The sequence below is a fragment of the Uloborus diversus genome, chromosome 4 (assembly GCF_026930045.1).
Source record: "Uloborus diversus isolate 005 chromosome 4, Udiv.v.3.1, whole genome shotgun sequence".
NCBI lineage: Eukaryota > Metazoa > Arthropoda > Arachnida > Araneae > Uloboridae > Uloborus > Uloborus diversus.
In genome coordinates, this window is record NC_072734.1 from 14157142 (window position 1) to 14176270 (window position 19129).

The 19129-nt window shown below is 33.8% G+C and overlaps 1 protein-coding gene across 4 annotated transcripts in view; it reads right to left on the reverse strand.

The window, feature by feature from the left end:
- Positions 1 to 19129, reverse strand: part of LOC129221576 (obscurin-like) — a 294822-nt gene that overhangs the window by 213309 nt on the left and 62384 nt on the right. For 3 of the 4 annotated variants that reach the window (XM_054856082.1, XM_054856081.1, XM_054856080.1), the window contains exon 1: positions 6624 to 7598. The exons of the other annotated variant lie outside the window; for it this stretch is intronic. In XM_054856082.1, coding sequence (XP_054712057.1) covers positions 6624 to 7403 — 780 coding nt within the window. In that variant the 5' untranslated portion in view covers positions 7404 to 7598. Of the gene's footprint in view, positions 1 to 6623; positions 7599 to 19129 lie in introns of those variants that run through there. 4 annotated transcript variants of the gene reach the window in all.

A 19129-nucleotide genomic window follows, 5' to 3' on the forward strand; every position in this document is an offset into this window, starting at 1 on the left:
CTTTATTATTTTATAATATCGAAAGCATTTTTTGACTTACAACAAGTATTACAATAAGAGTATCACTTTTTGAAAATTGCCTGTATTGTCATGAGCTTAAATCTTTGGCGGTACTTTTCTCCTGACTGGAATAGACTACATGTGCAACTACAATATTACCAGATAGGAGGCGCTAGATGCAGAGTAACTATTTCATTTTCACTTTGCCCCGCTATTTCACTTTGCCCCACATTCCCCTACAGTTTTTTTGAACATAGCACTCGCAGATGAACAAGAAAGAACGTTCGATTACACCATCCCCTGTTAAGCTATTGGCACCAAATTAGCTTTTGTATTCGCTAAGGTCTCCCTGTCGATCAATTTTTGTTTGATTCCGTTCGTTACTTCTTAAGATATAGCAGTCACAAGCAATAAGAAAAAACATTCTATTGCTCAACCCCCTTCCGAACGATTGCCATCAAAATAGAATCAGCACTTGTACGCCCTGAGGTCAACTAAAGGACCAAATTTCGTTTGATTTCGCCCGTTGCTTTCTGAGATATAGCAGGCACGCATAACAGAGAAAACGTTCGATTGCTCCACCTCTCTTAGAGGAATTGGAGCCAAACGCTAATGAACGCCAATTCACATGAGGGCACATATGCGTAGAAATATCCTATTTCATGCAGTAGTTTTTGCTCTAGACCTGCTTAAAATTCTAAAACAAAATTATTATTTCGGTTAGGATGGAAAACAGCAAATTTCATGTAATTTCCCCATTAAATGTTTAAATATAAAAACCATCGTTACAAATTTTGTTGCCTTACAACAGCAATATTAATAGTAATCATAATAAAAATTTTGAAAGCTTCTTTGGAGCAAGCATGAAATGTATTTAGTGTCATTGCTCTCGTAGGATTTTTATCCTCATCCATGCCAATAATCGATAACGGGGCTAATTAAAGAGACATTAGGATCACGAGTAACTTGTATGTTAGGACACATAAATTAGTTTGGAAAACCTTTAATAATTAAAGGATTCCAATTAAATTAGTACACAAATAAATACTAGAGAGGAACAAGGATTCATTTTTAGTTCCAATTGCTTAAAGTTTTAGACACGTATATAGGTTTTCTTTTTCTTTTAGTATGAAGCATTTACAGTGGCTCCCAAAAGTGTTCGTACACTTGGAAATTTTTTAGTAAAACCAAAATAACTCAAAGCTGAATTCGAATATAAAGTCCAATATTTTTTCACATCATTCCTATGTCATTCTAAATATAACCCATTGGTTTTTTTCAAAATATTGACGGATCTTCTTTTTGAAATGGGTCAGAAAACGAAGAGACAGAGAAATAACACGCCACAAAAGTCATCGTACACTTAAATATTTTCGAATAAATTCATGATTAAAATTATCATATGCCGTTTTATTAATATTTTTGTATTGTGTTGACCCTTATAAGTCATTTGGCTTTAGTTTTTGGTTTATTTATTCCATAATATATTGCTTATTACTGTAAAATGGCTGGTATTCGTAAAAAACCGCAGACGCCATTCAAAATTTGAATTTTTTTCCCACAGTAGTGGTAAATTGGTTCGAAATGTCTCTAAATTAGTTAATTTATTTGTTTGTATAGTAAAGTGCTTGATAAAATGCTTTATAGAAAGGAATCGGACCGAAAACAAGGTAAGAAAAGATCAACCGGCAAAGTTGACAAAACGTGATCGTAGATTTAAAGTTAAAATTTTTTTGAAAAATACACATTTTAGTACTGTAAAAGTTTCTGCAGAGTAAAATGAAACATTTTACGTTTACTTTTCACCTAAAATTGTTCGCCAAGTTCTTTGATTAGCTGGATTAAATGGGACCTCTTCCCGCAGAAATTTTCTTGGTCGTGCGAAAAACAGAAAGCTTACGCTTTTCGTCCCAAATCAATGATAAATAAGCTAAAAACAGTTTAGAATCATGTCTTACTTACAGATAAAAATTAATTTAACATTTTTGGTTAAATTGTTGTATAACTGTAAGTAGAAGAAAAAATTAGGAACTTAATCTTAAGAACTTAGTTGGATCAGTTAATCAGGACGGTGAAGGTGTTTTAGTGTGAGGGTGCATATCAGCATCAGGACTTGGTAGTTTGTAATTTTTTGATGAAATAATGAATCATGCTGTTCCTTTAAATATTTTAAAAACCAATTTTGAACTCTTAGCCAAAAATTTGGTTATTGAAAACAACTTTGTTTTTTATCAAGATAACGATAAGAAGCACACGGTTTTCAACGTTTGCGTCTAGTGCCTCGAAAATTGTCCTAAAATTTAGAAAATACCCCCTCAATCTCCACATTGTAACTTAATGTAACGTATTTAGAGATATCTGGAGGCTAGATTACGAAAATAGGGCTTTAAAACGAAAATAAAGCTAGAAATAGTAATACTCGAAGTGTGGTATAACACTTACTCAGAAATTACGCTAAAAAAAGAAAGAAAAAGAATGAAATCTATTCCCAGATGTTTAAAAGGTGTTATGAATACTGTATGATATTCTACTAATTAATAACTTAATCAAAAGTTAGATTAGTCAATAATATATAGACATTTTATAAAGTGTACGAAGACTTTTGTGAGATAAAATTTCCGGCGCTTTTCGGTTTTTGATTTTTAAAAAATTAAGTTTTAATATTTTTTAAATACTTTTCATGCAGTTTTGTTAAAAATTGATCATAGATCTAATAATTAAATACCTATTCCGAAATATTATTTCTAACCAATGATTTGGGGCCTATTTCGTTGAAAGTCTAGGTGTACGAAGACTTTTGGGAGCCACTGTATATGAAAAAATGAGATGAAGTTTCGTGATGGTAACATTATTCTACTTTGGAAATACATTTACACTAAAAAGAATAAAATAACAGAATTTTTAAAAAAAATACTAAGCACTTTTCATAATGCACTCAAAAGGATAAAATAACTTTCCTGAATCAGAAAGGACAATTTAAGTACTCCTGTAGTTTTCAATAATTCCAAGAAAATGACACCACAAACGTAGAAAAGTGTGGGTCAAGTCATTTCAAACCAAACTTTACCAGATATTCATAGTTCAACACTCAAATTTATGATTGAAAGCTAGATAATGATAAAAAATTCTCTTCATGACTTGAGTCGCACTTTTCTTCGTTTGTGGTTTCATTTTCTTGAAATAATTGAAAACTACAGGAATAATTAAATTGTCCTTTCTGATTCAGAAAAGTTATTTTGTCCTTTTGAATGCATTATGAAAAGTGCTTAATGGTTAGTATTTTTTAAAAGTACTTTTATTTTATGTTACATTTCAAAGTGACCCATAGGGGCAAGATAAAGATACTAATTCATTTTAAATGGTTTTTTGAATATTATTTTTTAATGTTTGCTAACTGTACAATGTCTTAGAAGTTTTTCGGCAGTCGATGACTATTAAAATATGACTAGCAGTTTAAAATGGAGATCCTTCATATAAAAAACTACTTGAAATTAGTACAGTAAAAATTTCTTTATGTAAAAAATATGTTGAATGAACGAGTTACGCTAAACACCTTGGGCAATGTAACCATAAAAAAACAACGTACCTTATGCACAAATATTGCAAGATATTGCACACACGTGTTTCGCGGTTTTAAGGAACCCCTTTCTCAATGCAAAAACGTGAGTTGGATGTAGTGTGTGTTGAGTTGTGTGTGCCTGGTTTTTAGCAAACTGAATTAAACTGATTTCAGTCTTTTAAAAGAAATTTTACTGTGTATTACCAAGTTATTAAGTATGATAGTAACGTACGAAACTTGTTCTACATTTGTCAGTATTGGTGGTCAATGTATGTTAACATGTTCTACATCTTCAATTGTCTTCGGTTACTCGTATTCGTTGAGCATTCGAAACATGAAATTAATCAATTAATCCCAACAAAACGTTATGCATATTATAAATTTTGTTCACAAAAGTAAATTAAAACAACGTGATTAAAAAAGATTAACTTTCACTAAAACTGATGAGAGAAACCCATCGCTATGTCGCGTCCCATTGTATTGCTTATTCGAATGTAACGAGCTTTTTCTTCTCATTTACTTTTGCAAAAGAAACGAGTTGATGTGTGCATCACATGACTTCCTTTTACTCCAATTTAATGTCATTTTCTCATTATTGGCAGTTTTAATGTGATTCAATAGTTTACTCTCTAAATATCACCAACAGCGGCCAAATTGAAACCAGATTTTAAAATGAAAATTTAAAAAAAAAAAAAATCGCCAAATTTGTCTCCAAGTTGGCGAAAAAACTTGGCGACCAAAAGACTGGCGATATATCGCCAAGTGTCCACCAAATTATAACACCACTTGAGTTTGCATCGAAATTAACAATGATTTCCCCTCAAAAAGGGGCAAAAGACCCCCTTTGGAGCACCTCAATGCAACCAAAAAGGGAGGTGCACAACTAGACCCCACTAGGAGTCTAAGTACCAAATTTCAACTTTCTAGGACATTCCGTTCTTGAGTTATGTGACATACATACACACATACGGCAAAAGACCCCCTTTGGAGCACCCAAATGCAACCAAAAAGGGAGGTGCACAACTAGACCCCACTAGGAGTCTAAGTACCAAATTTCAACTTTCTAGGACATTCCGTTCTTGAGTTATGTGACATACATACACACATACGCACATACATACGTACATACAGACGTCACGAGAAAACTCGTTGTAATTAACTCGGGGATCGTCAAAATGGATATTTCAGGAATCTGTACGTTCCTAGGCATATATCCACGTGTGGTCGGGTTGAAAAATAAACTCAACATTCATTCGGGGGGTGATCAAAATGGAAATTAAGGCCGATTTTTGAGAAAAATATTTTTCGTGAATACAATACTTCCTTTTTTGTAAAAGGAAGTAAAAACTCTTGCGCTTTTTTCGACACCGCAGTAGTAGTGGGGGAAAAATTGAAGGAATCAAAATTCCAAAGTACGATGAAGGATTTTCGACTGTTGATTTCAAATAGACAAAAAGTTTTTCGGAACAAAATGTTAGCAGATTCCTTTTATCTTTTTTATTTCTTTCTTAATTTATTCCCCCCCCCCCTTTTAAAAAATAAAATAAAGTTAAGTAAACAAATTAATCTACTGTTACGAAAATAATGTATTCTTTATTAATATAGTAATTTAAAATACTGTCCTGAACTAGCATTTTGGAGTAAGTACACTTTATTTACTTGTGATTAGCCTCTTTGTAAGACTGAATGACATCGGTTATAATGTGCTCCTTTTCCTTTTCTGCGGACAAGAGCAACATAACTTAGGACTGCTGTATTTAAATGTATTTACTGTATAATTCTTTTTGCAGACAGATAGACATTTTCCAAAAAAGCTAAAAATGGGTATAGAAGACTTTAACCACCTGACTTAGTTTAAGCATAAACTTTGTAAAATTCATTTTAAAATTATGTTTAAATATAGTTACCATCCCTTATTTACAATTTAACGTTGTCGTAATCTATGTTTCTTTAGTCACGCTATCTTTATAGTTACCCCAAAAACATAAGGTAACAAGTTTCATTTCAGTTTTAATGCGATGCAGAAAATCAAACCAAGGGCGGATCTAAAAAAAATTTCAAGGAGGGAGGGATTTATTTTTTACCCTTTACTCTTTGGAACTTCAACTTCTAAAATATTTCGGAGGAGTGTATTGCACCCCATCGCTCGAGAGCCCTCGAACATGTCTCTAATATCAACCAATATCGTCTGAAATTCAGGTTTTTGAGCTTCGATTTCGAAAAAAAACCTGTTGAAAGTTCTGGTCCCTATCTAGAGAAATAGGAGATGGTCTACAATTTCGCTTTCAAGGCCTCAATTCCGGAAGAATCCCGGGAAAGAGCGTCCTTTCTCCAAACGCCATCGAACATTATCTAAAATTGCTCGTTTTTGGAACTTTAGTAACAAATATATACCTTAAGAAAATTCCTGTATCTCGGCTCAAAGAAAAGACGATCGCCCTCACCGCAACTCCGTCAGATCCGTCCTTGGATCTAACTCTTGACGTACTCCAAACAGGAAAGATCAAACTCTAGACGGGATTTGCAACATAGGGGCATTGGAATACATGTTTTTAATATAGAAATGAAGTAAAACTGTCTTAAAAGTAAGAGGCTAGGCGGTATATGGGTAAAAACATGAAAATTGCCAAAATACGAAAATAGAACACTTTTACGAATCCAATACTTTCTTTTATGCTTCGTATATAGAAGAAAGCAAAGAAGTGTCATTATGCTTTTTTTAGAGAAGGGGTGCCCAACCAACTGCCCACGTCTAGTAATTGATATCAAAGCGTCTAGTAATTGATAACAACAATTATTGCTTTGCAGTTTTCTTTCATTTTCCATATTTTCCCATGTTATTCAAAAACGAATGATGTTTTAAAATTTTATATGTGTTCTGGCTCGTAAGAATGATTTCAAAATGAGAAGCAGCCCTAAGGCAGTAAAAGGCTGGGCAATACTGTTTTAGAGCATGTTAAGTGTAAAAAATAGTAAGTGCGCAAACCTATTACGAAAGAACCTTACAACGATTGGTATTAAATGTTTCTAGTATGTTAACAATAAATAGTGAAAATGTGCAAACCTCTTGTGACGGAGACAAGTTCCACTTGGCAGTAAATGTTGTTTCAGGATCCATTTGCTGAATACTTGTATTGTTGCCAGATGACAAAGAAATACCTAACGCTTCACACTTCTGTGACGAAGATAAAACTTTTTCACGCAAGAAACCACATGTGACGGGCAAGCGCTTTTCCAATTGTAATGATTCACCGGAAATTGTGAACTCATCGAGATCGAAGGTGAACGAAAGCGTGTCTTCTGCAGATTTCGGGACATTGTCAAAGTCAACAACATCATTTAGTTTGAAATACTGGGCAGCATGCAAACGGTGGGAATTGATTGATGCGTTTTGCGTACAGCTTAAGGAACTACTCGGGGACAAAACAGTCTCATCAGAATTTTGCGTAGTTGCCTCAACTAGATTGTTAGAAGTTTCCCATTTATTTAAATCCCTGTTATCACTTAAAACCGAACCTTTGGGGGATAATGATACTTTTTCTTCAACAGCAGATCTCTTTCGATCCATACCTTCGTCCGAGTGTCTACGCAGCACCCCGTCGTGAGAAACACTTAGCTGTCTTTCAGTGTGGTTGTCCCCCTTTTTAATATTTCCGTCTTCAAAAATATTATTTTTCACGTTTTTATCATCATTTGAACATATTTTATCAGAGAAAACATACTTACCTGTTTCATCAACTTTTTTCCTACCAGATATATCCTCTCTGTCGATATGTTGCTCAAAATGGTACAATTTTTCAATAATTTCATTCTCTTCCATTTCTTCCTTTGCTTCAGTTTCCATAATGACCTTCGAGTTTATATCACCTTCACAATTATTCAAAATACTATCGTCAATACTTTTTACATCCTCACGTGACTGAAGCAACTTGTCGATACACTGTAAACTAGATTTTTGAGGATTGACTTTTTCAGAAAAATCTTCGTGCTTCAAGCGTTTTAACTCATCCTCGACTTGATTCAAATTTTCCGACTTATGTTTTCTTTTGCAGCTTTCTTGAACTTCCAAGAACTGATACTCAGCAATGTGTTCGAGACCAGCTTGATTTATTGAACTACATTTTTCGCCACGTATCTCGGAAAAGTGCTCAGAAAATTTATCTTCTAGCTTTAAAACATCGGGAATAGAAGGTTCGCCATTTCCAGAAAAATAGTGGAAACCATCACTTGAAATTTCTTTTTGGTCTGTTGCTGCAGACAAGAAACCAGTTGATTCTACATTGACTTCATTCTTCAATAATTTGGTCTGATTATTATTGCTTGTATCGCTTACGTTGTGCATTTCAGTATCTTGAGAAAACCTATCTTCAGACGAACTAGAAGTTTTGGAGCTCATTGAAATACCTTTCGCGAAATTTTGTACACCGTTTACGTCTCTGGTATTTTCTTCTAGTTTAAAATGCTTGAGGTCATGCGTTACATTTTCTTTCACGTTATTTTCATATTCTTTCAACACATTATGTTCCTCTTTTCCTGTAAGTTTTAAGCTGTTGAGCTGTTCTTTGTGTTTTGAGCAGTTAGAATTGCTTTTGATGCCTACCTTAGCCAAAATTTCTACCGAATTTGTTTTTTCTTGCTTTGAATCGTTAAGCTCGATATTTGTCAAAAATGGTTCGACTGTCACACCATCCACATCAGTACTCTCTTCAATCAAAGGACATTTTAAATCATTAGTTTTGAATATACTACCGTTCGGTGAAGATTTAGCCTCTACTTCAGATTCGCGTGTGGAGCCTGAATTTTTCGCAGACTTGACTTTTGGAAGAGTTTTACCCGAAAATGATTTTAAGTCTTCTAGTTCCCGTTTCAAATCCCACCCATATATTTCCTCTAAGCTACTATGAATTAAGGATTCGTGACTACAATCTTTAGATAAAGAGCGTGACTTGAAACCATCACTATTTTTCCCTTGGCTTTCTAAGGAAGATTTCGAGCTGCTGGCACTCAAAGGTTTAAACGCAGCATTGCTGTCATCGACAATCGTGGCAGAAGGTTTATGAATATGACTATCATCTGTTTGGTTTTCTTCGTGAAAACTAAGTTTAGATATACTGCTATCACTTTGAAAAGTTTTACACTTTGTTGAAGTAACATTTTCAGATTCTCTCACATCAAGAGTCAAGACTTCACTTTGAACAGATTCACACCCTGTTGCAGTGACTTTCTCTGATTCTTTCACATCAAGAGTCATGGACTCATTGAAATCTAACTCTACAGCTTCACTTACATCAAACGCGCCAACTAACGTCAATCTGTTACCGGAATCGACTGCGTCGTGCTTTTCAAATTTCTTAAATTTTAGTTTGTATTTTTCTAATCTACTAAGTTTCGGAGTTACTGCCTCAATGATTTCAGTCTCTCCGTTAGGTTCACCAACCTCATTTACTTCCATTTTTTTGCAAGAAACATTTTCTTTCTCCATTTCAGTTATTTTTGACTCGTCCGTAAGTTTGCGCCTCTTTTGGTCCTGAACTTCTTTACGCCTTTGTTTACCAGGTCGTTTAGGCCTTGTCTTTCGAACATCCGTAAGAATCTCTGAAATCGACGGCAGTTCCTCCGCAGTAAATGCATTGGCTGGTACATTCTCTTCTTTTTCAATTTCAATTTCATTCTTGATATCTTTCAGCAGTTTTATCTGGAGCAGAGAACTTACATCTTCAGTGGCCGCTAGATTAATCTTCAAATTCACAGGCAAAGTATGTCTTCTACCGAACTTCTGTTGCTTCTGCTCGCCAGCTTTACCTAGGATTTCTTTCACAGCTGCAGGAAACATGGAACCTTCCTTGCTGAAAATAAACAAATCCTCGCTCTCTTTCAGTTTAAGCACGTCTTTAATTCCCCCACGCACGATGAGTTCCACTTCAGACGGAACAAGGATACTCTGCATGGATTCATCTTCAACCACGGAAACCATATCCTCAATGGTTTTGTCTGTTGTTGTCCCGAGCAAAGGGTACAGGTACTTGTGGCCTGCCATCGCATTGTACTTGGCCGTGATTCTACAGTGAAAATCGTGCTCGGTCACCATTCTTGTACATCCATCAAAATCAAGTATGGGATAAACGTATTTGTAATCCTTAAAATGCTTCTGTTTTTCTGTGATTCTGCAACCGGATAAACTTTCGAATTTGGGGTAATCATCGGAAGAAAATACATAATGATGTTCGTCCATAGAATGACTCTTTCCCGTTATTCTACAAAATGGCGAAGTACTTGATCTTTTCAGGGCATAGAGACTGGCTAGCTTAGGTGGTCGCTTTTTAGTATTTTCCGCCATTCTAATGCTAAAACTATTTCAGTTACTTTTTACCTCTTACAAACGGTAAGTTCAGGATGCAATATATTTACTGACAGCGGTGGCTAACATTCTCTATTGGACAAGTTAAAAATGCACGAGAGAGTTTTAAAGTTAGACTCACGTAAAATTTAAATTTGTGAATAGAATAAACAACTAAATAAGTTTGAATTAAAACTTCAAATTTTCGGCACAGTTCTTACATCTCTTACTTTAAATCAATAAAAATTTCCTTAAATGAAGATGTGTAAAAAAAAACAATAAAAAATCACACAAATACACTTGTAAATGGAGGCCTAAGCTTCAAAAATAGGGTTCAAAAACAATAGCATTTCATGCAAATAACTTAAATTTTAAGTTCAAAAAAAGCTTTCGTTCAAAAAATTTTTTTTACTGATTTCTTTGCGCTATGTTAAATGAAGCACTAGGATTCAGTTATCTTGCATGAAAAATAATAGAAGAAATTCAGTTCCAATTGACAAAGAGAAGAGAAATTTTACGAAAATAGTATTAACAAAAACTAGCAATTTTTTAAGGGAACGTCGTCAGAAATTTTAATTTTCGAAAATTACAAATATTAAATTACGAATCAAGAAAATTGAAGGAATTTGCTTTCAAACTAATGTGTAATTTAAAAATAAATAATAACCCAATTGTTTTTCTACAAAACATGTACAATGCAAAACGTATAAGTTTCTTCTAAAAAACGTTTTTTGATAACAAGAGTTCAAAATTATTTACTACTCACTGCACATCTAACTAAATTTTAAAATCACAATCAGTGGTTGAAAATTTAGACAATTTTTCATAACAAATGACCATGAAAAGTTGACTTGATTAGAAAGGGCAAGTAGCACTGGGAGAAAAACGAAAATATAAATTAAATAGAATATTAAAGATGGTACTAACCTTTAGGACACATATCATTCGTTTGAAATACTTACTTAGTATCCGATTGAAAAATAAAAACTCTTTCAAGAAAATATGAAATATCCCGAAATCTGCAGATTTTTGTAATGTATTATTTCGTTATTTCATCGGATTCTTTAAAATGTTTAAAGAAACAAATTACTAATGACACATCCTTTTGTTTATAAATCCAAAATATATGCAACTAGCTTGCGCTAATATCTTTCAAAATCCGTAATTTTAATAAGATTTTTTTCACTTCCACGATTTATATAATCCATATCCCGATGCAGTTTCGTTCACCAATCTTTGCACTTCTCCGACATTGCCCTTAAAAATCCGAAATCATTTTTTCCACTATACAACTAAATTTCGCCCGCTCCTTGCAGCGGGATTCCACAACCGTGCCGGTGCTAGATCCCGAACTTGTATGTTGGATGATCTCAGGGTTGATAAAGCTGGGATGTCGAATGACTCAGACGAAGAGGAGAGAAAAAAATCCCTCCCCCCTCTTCCGCATCACTTCGCTTCCGTTAGGAATCTCAGGTGAAGTGAACTTCACTGTCGGTGAAGAAAAACACTCGTTTACTATGCAGAGTTGTTTATCCAAAGAAGAAAAATATTCCACCAAATGCTTCTGTATTGAATACTAAACTGAATACAGTGTTTTATTCATTTACGCAATTGTAGTACTCCGAGCAATATACGAACCGTGTTTTTGCATCAAAATTGGTTTAAAAGTGAAAAATAAATTCCTAAATTATTGTATAGTTATTTAAGTTAAGAAATGTGTGATTCAAAAACCATTTAAAACGAATGTTTTGCCCTTAGGGTCAATATGAACCACGCGAGAAACGAGATGTAAAACAAAGAATTTTAATAAAAGAAGTGAAACCTTTACAAGGAAAAATAAAATGTCTAATTGTTTTAAAACTTTCCATTTTTACTTCCTTTTACAAAAAAGGAGGTATTGTATTCGCGAAAATATTTTCACTCAAAACTCGGCCTTAATTTCCATTTTACTCACACCCCGAATGAATGTTGAGGGGTTTTTTTTTTTTTTTTCGACTCGACCACACGTGGATAAGTGCGTAAGAACGTATAGACACGCGAAATATCTATAATAATGATTCCCGAAATAATTATAACGAATTTTGTCGTGACGTCCGTATGTATGTGCGTATATGCGAATGTGTGTATTTACGTATGTATCTCGCATAACTCAAAAACGGTATGTCCTAGAAAGTTGAAATTTTGTACTTAGACTCCTAGTGCGGTCTAGTTGTGCATCTTCTCTTTTGGTTGCACTCGGATGTTCCTAAGGGAACATCCGAATGTGACATCCTTCCCACTAGGATTTTAATTTAACTATAATGCATAGAATATTACAATGTAGGGCGAGATATTCCAAAAACTTCCAACCGTCGTTCCAAAGTAGCTTCTAAACATTGACCAGAATTGTTAAATTTTACAGCGAGTAAGGTGCACTGTATAGCATTTTCAACTTACTATTGATTTGTAAAAAAAAAAAATTGAAAACTTAACATTGTAACCTTGGCAACTGTGTGCCGCCTCGGCAATTCTAAAGTTTCGTTTAAAGTCTAATTACTAAAAAATATGATCTAGCCGTGCACAGTTTTTTCCACTGGTTCAACATTACCGTAAATGACCGAACGTAAGTTATCGTAAAATTTTGATCTTGAAAGCAGCACCAAATTCAAGAAAAACATATTCATTCTCATAGACTCATTATACTATCTATCACTCAAAAAAAAAAAAAAAAAATCAAATATTTCAGGAAGTGTTGAGGTATTGAATACATAAGCTAATGCAGTGTTTTATTCATTGACTCATTCATAGTTTTCAATATAGCACCGAATTTAAAAAAAAAAAATCCTTTTTTTACATCATGTACCTGCTCATACGAAAAATTATTTAAATGTTTTACATGATGCTCTAACATTGAATAGCAAGACAAGAAGTTCTGTCTAGAACTAGACGAGCCTACTTTCCCGTATACCCATACTACTTTCTAGTACCTGATCAATGTTCTCAAAATAGCTAAAATCGCAAATTGTTTCAAACATATTTTTCCAATGTTTTAAGCTACTTTCTAGGAATAAAATATTCCTCACTCATCTAAAAAAATTAGATGCGTAAAAAAAAAGAAAAAAAAAAAAAAAAGAAAACGAACAAATAAAATAGCAGCAACTTTTAAGCAAAGCAGCTAATACACTTTTTTCCATTAAAAAAAATTCTTCAACAGCTTACAAAACGAAAAAAAAATAATAATTAATAAGCTCATTAAAATAAATACATCCTATCAAAAAAAAAAAATCGTTTCTTTTTCCCCTGTTGCCAAAAATAATTTTTTAAATGAATTAATGCACTTATCAAGATAAATAAAAACAATAAAATGTCAACGTAAAGAAATACTTTTCATTGTCAAAAAAAAAAAAAAAAAAAAATCGTCTGCGCGTATCTTTATGTAGAAACATAAATGACTTCGAGTTTATTCACCGAAAACTGAATACCTAATTAGAAACTTTAGCGTTAAAATAAAAACAAATCACATCAACAATAATTATTTCACAATTAAAACCATAGCGTCGGAGTCAATCTAATTTTGGGATGAAGGAGTCGGAATCGAATATCCAAGAATCGGAGTCTGTCATTTGTCCGTGTATAAATTTTTGCCAAAGTTAGGAAGTCATAGTCGAAGTCGGGGAGTCGGAGTCCGATTAATTGTCGGGCACAGGAGTCGGATTCGGATTCAGGTGCCCCTAAATTCTCGGAGTCGGAGTCTGGAGTTCGGCGTCAAAAGCTATTTCCAACAAAATTTGTTTGAAGTAAATCCGCCTTCAAGTACGGAATCTACATTGACTTTCAGTTTCCCGGTAGGCGCTAATGTTAAGGGATTTGAACTGTTCAAAATTGAACAGAAAATTGTTCAAATCAAAAAGATATTTTATATACAAGTTTTTCATCAAAAGCTTTTTCCTACAAAGTTTGTTTGAAGCAAATTCGCCTCACAGTTCGGAATTGCCTTGAATTTCCCCGTAGGAGCCAATGTTAAGTTTTTTTGAACTGTTCAAAATTGAACAAAAAATAGTTCAAACCAAAAAGCGAAATATGGGAATGAGGTGTCCTTGCCGAGATCTTTCGAACAAAAAAAAGTTTGTTCGAATCGAACTATTCATTCAAAAGTTATTAGGGGGGGACAGACAGACAGACCGACAGACAGACAGACCGACAGACATTTTTCCCAATCTCAATACCCTACTTTCCAATTTTTAATTTTTCGATATTTATTTAATTATTTTATTTATTTTTGACTTTTTTTTGCTTTTCGGGATATTTTTAAAATGCATTAAGCCTTCTTTCATGCTTTTTTCTTCTTTTTCTGACTTTTACTGGGAAAGTAGGCTAAAAAAAACAGCATTTTAATCATTAGGATATTCGCAGTAATCAAAACAGCACCAAATTTGAGAAAAACAAGTTCATTTAGTTTATATTATACTGTTCGTCATTAAGAAATAAAAATTATTTAACTCTTTTACGGACTGGATTGAAGCCGCTAGTGAAAACGGTATTATGGTCACTATCCCATATTCATAGTTTTCAATGCAGCACCTAATGCAAGAAAGGGAATTTTATTCTTTTTAGAGTTTTAACTATGTTGTTGCTCATTTACAACGGAAAAATAATGAAGTATTTTACAAAGTGCTCCCCCATTGAATGCGTAAGTGAACACACTATTTTATTGATCAATATATTCGTAGTATTCAATACAGCACCGAATTCAAAAAGAAAACGAGCTGATGTGTGCCTCACGTGACTTCCTTTTACTCCAATTTAATGTCATTTCCCCATTATTGGCACTTTTAATGTGATTCAATAGTTTACTCTCTAAACATCACCAACAGTGACCAAATCAAAACCAGATTTTTAAAAGAAATCACCAAATTTGTCGCCAAATTGGCGACAAAACTTGGTGACCAAAAGACTGGTGATATATCGCCAAGTGTCCGCCAAATTATAACACCACTTGAGTTTGCATCGAAATTAACAATCATTTCCCCCCAAAAAGGAGCAAAAGACCCCCTTAGGAACATCCGAATGCAACCAAAGGAGAAGGTGCACCACTAGACTCCACTAGGAGTGTACGTACCAAATTTCAACTTTCTAAGACATACCGTTTTTGAGTTATGCGAGATAAATACACACATACGCACATACATACGTACATACGGACGTCACGAGAAAATTCGTTGTAATTAACTCGGGAGTCGTCAAAATGGATATTTCGAGTGTCTGTACGTTCCTAAGCATATATCCACGTGTGATCGGGTCGGAAAAAAACTCAACATTCTTTTGAGGGTGAGAAAAATGCAAATTAAGGCCGATTTTTGAGTGAAAATTTTTTTGTAAATACAATACTTCCTTTTTTGTAAAAGGAAGTAAAAAGATGTTAAGACTGATGTGCTCATTCAAAAATGAAAATTATTCAACTATTTTACGAAGTGCTCCAGTATTGAAAACGTGATATTCATTAACAAAGCACAGAACCGAATTAAAAGGGTGGGGGGGGGGGGGTCATCTTTTAATACTATGCTTTGTAACCCATTCAAGAATGAAAAATATTTCAAGAAGTGCTTGTGTCTTGAGTTAAAATTATTACTACAACATGATCTAAACAGACATTTTATGAAAAAAAAAAAGCATTTTTTTCTTAATTTATTGTGAATACATCCCATAATTCACGAAATTAAATTTCCTTTTGTTAGATCATACGCGTTTAGTTATTTAGAAGTGAAAAATGTTCCAAAAAAGTACTGTTGCATTCAGTCATTAATGCATTTGGATGCTCGATATTGCTGCAAGTTAAAAAAATAATTATTTTATAACACTACGCGCAATTGTTCATAAAGAAAAACAAATCTATGAAATGCTCCTACATTGTATACGTGCTCTTTATATATATATATATATATATTTAATTTTGTCATCATTATATTACCTTGAAACTGCCTCATAAAAATAAATCTTTTCTCATTTTTTTTCTATTTTTTTTTTCTTTTTGCATTTATTGGTGTTTAACATAAATATTGACTCTAAAAAATTCTCTCACAATTCTCTAGAATTTGGAAAATACCAAAAAAGGATCCCTAAAAGTGAAAAGGTTAGGAAACGCTATATTATAACATTTTTAACAGAAAAAAGCATTCATATTTAGCAACAAACATAGTCGATTTGAAACATACAATTGCATCATAGCAACCACTCAAAACATCACTTCCAGCAGTTGTTGATTTTTTATATATTCCAAAGATAAACGCCTAACACCTGGAAGTGGAACTTTTCTGTCTCTTTTCTTTCGACCTTTTTTTCTTGTTCTCATTCTGAAATAGCATGGAGGTAAGAAAAGCATGAACATCGTTTTAGTTCTCGGTTGCTTTGTGGTAAACAGAAAGATAAATGAATCTCTTTGGAAAGATGGTGCAAACAAACTATTAAAGCGTTGAAAAAAGAATTTATTCAGTGTGAAAATACGTTGACTGCTCTTAGGCACATCATTTTGGAGAAACAGGAGAATTCACTGATTTACATATGCTAAAAGCTCTGAAAGTAGATGCCGCAAAGTGTGCCTGGTATCAAATCTTTGATGTTAATAAAACAAAAAAGATGCCATAATTACTCATAAAATCTTATCTGGTTTCCGATAATTTACTTCAATAACGAGCTGATGTGTGCATCACATGACTTCCTTTTACTCCAATTTAATGTCATTTCCACATTATTGGTAAATTTAATGTGATTCAATAGTTTACTCTAAATATCACCAACAATGGCCAAATTGAAACAAATTTTTAAAAAATCGTCAAATTTGTTGCCAAGTTGGCCACAAAACAAGGCGACCAAAAGACTGGCGATATATCGCCAGTCTTTTGGTCGCCAGTCTTTGATCGCCAGTCTTTTGGCAGACACTTGGCGATAAATCGCCAAGTGTCTGCCAAATTATAACACCACTTGAGTTTACATCGAAATTAACCATGATTTCCCCCCAAAGAGGGGCAAAAGATCCCTTTAAAAACACCCCGAATGCAACCAAAATAGACGGTGCACAACTAGGCACCTGTAGGAGTCTACGTACCAAATTTCAACATTCTAGAACATACCGTTTTTGAGTTATGCGAGGTACATACACACATACACACATATGCACACACATACGTACATACGGACGTCACGCGAAAATTCGCTGTAATTAACTCGGAGGTCGTCAAAATGGATATTTCGAGTGTCTCCAAAAAGGGAGGTGCACAATTAGACCCCACCAGAAGTCTACGTACCAAATTTCAACTTTCTAGGATATACCGTTCTTGAGTACTGCGACATACATACGCACATACATACGTACATACAGACGTCACGAGAACATTCATTATAATTAACTCGGGAATCATCATTATGGATATTTCGCGTGTCTATACGTTCTTAGGCACTTATCCACGTGTGGTCGAGTCGAAAAAAAACTCAATATTCGATCAGGGGTGAGTAAAATGAAAATTAAGGTGGATTTTCGAGTGATTTTTCTTTTTTTTTTTTTGCGAATACAATACTTCCTTTTTTGTAAAAGGAATTAAAAAAAATAACATATGAGAATGGCACCATTTCTCTACATGCAAGCATTAAAAAGCCTTCTTACAATGAGCAAATAATTAAATGGGAACCTTGTTCCTACATACTTACTGATTTTTTCCACAAAATTATACAAATGCGCAAGCATGATGCTTATAAACTATTTCCATAACATACAAACATACACACAACAACTCGGGTGCCGTGAGAAAATAGTTTCAACTTATTCAAGGGTGTCACGACTTTGAAATGCTTGGGAATCAATGACATACACATATTAGGGTGGATAACGAATCGATATTTTAGCTATGCGACTTCTAATAGCAATAATAAAAGTCTTCGCATCCTAAGTGTGGGGAAAATAACTTTAGAAAGACAAACGTTTTTGTGTATTCAGATTGGGTTTGACATAACAAATTTGAAAACATGATTTAAAAAAGACATCAAATTTTAAAGTATTTTTCTTAATTAAAACAAAAATATTTTAAATTTGCGTTTTAGGAAGGAAAAAAAAATATGCATCAGAAATAAAATTTTTTCCACGAAAAAATATGGCAGTTTGGGAGTACAGTTTCATCAAAATCAAAAATGGTGTGGAGCAAAAATTTCTGAAAACCTGTTGTTTTTATATGGAATGATCCTAGAATAACATTCAAGTGTCACTTTTTAACTGTTTGAGTCACAGAACATGAAATTACTAAGTTAAGACAGGCTGACGGCCTTCGAATTCTGTTGAAGCCATCGTGAGAGTCGGCTGAAAAAAGGGATGCAACTAGGTGGTCTCAAATGAAGCCACTGTAGCACACTCTCGTCATTCGTTTTTTAAAATATTAGCATTCTTTTAAAATATTAGCATGTTTTTAGGTGTTACATAAGCCATAAAGTCTCGTGGAATCATATTAACTTCTTTTTACAAAAAAGAAAGTATTGTATTCGCGAAAAAAATTTCACTCAAAATTCGGACTTAATTTCAATTTTGCTCACCCCCGAATTAATGTTGAGTTTTTTTTTCAACCCTACCACACGCGGATAAGTGCCTAAGAACATATAAACCCCCGAAATATCCATTTTGACATTGCCCGAGTTAATTACAATGACTTTTCTCGTGACGTCCGTATGTACGTATGTGCGGATGTGCGTATGTATGTCGCATAACTCAAGAACGGTATGTCTTAGAAAGGTGAAATTTTGGTACGTAGACTCCTAGTGGGGTCTAGTTATGCACCTCTCCTTTTGGTTGCATTCGGGTGTTTCTAAAAGGGTCTTTTGCCCCTTTTTTGGGAGAAATCAGTTAATTTCGATGCATACTCAAGTGGTGTTATAATTTGGTGGACACTTGGTGATATATCGCCAGTCTTTTGGTCGCCAAGTTTTGTCGCCAACTTGGTGACAAATTTGGCTTTTTTCTTTTTTTTTAAATCTGGCTTCAATTTGGCCACTAGTGAGAGAGTAAACTATTGAATCACATTAAAATTGCCAATAATGGGGAAAATGACATTAAATTGGAGTAAAAGGAAGTCATGTGATGCACACATCAGCTCGTTTTTAAGATTTTCCCGCCAGATTGCTGTATTTTTTTTCCCTTTTTTCTTTTTTTGTTTTTTAGTTGCTGTTAAAAAATTACTTTTCGCAATGAATATGCACCGTGAAGCTTTTCGTTTGTA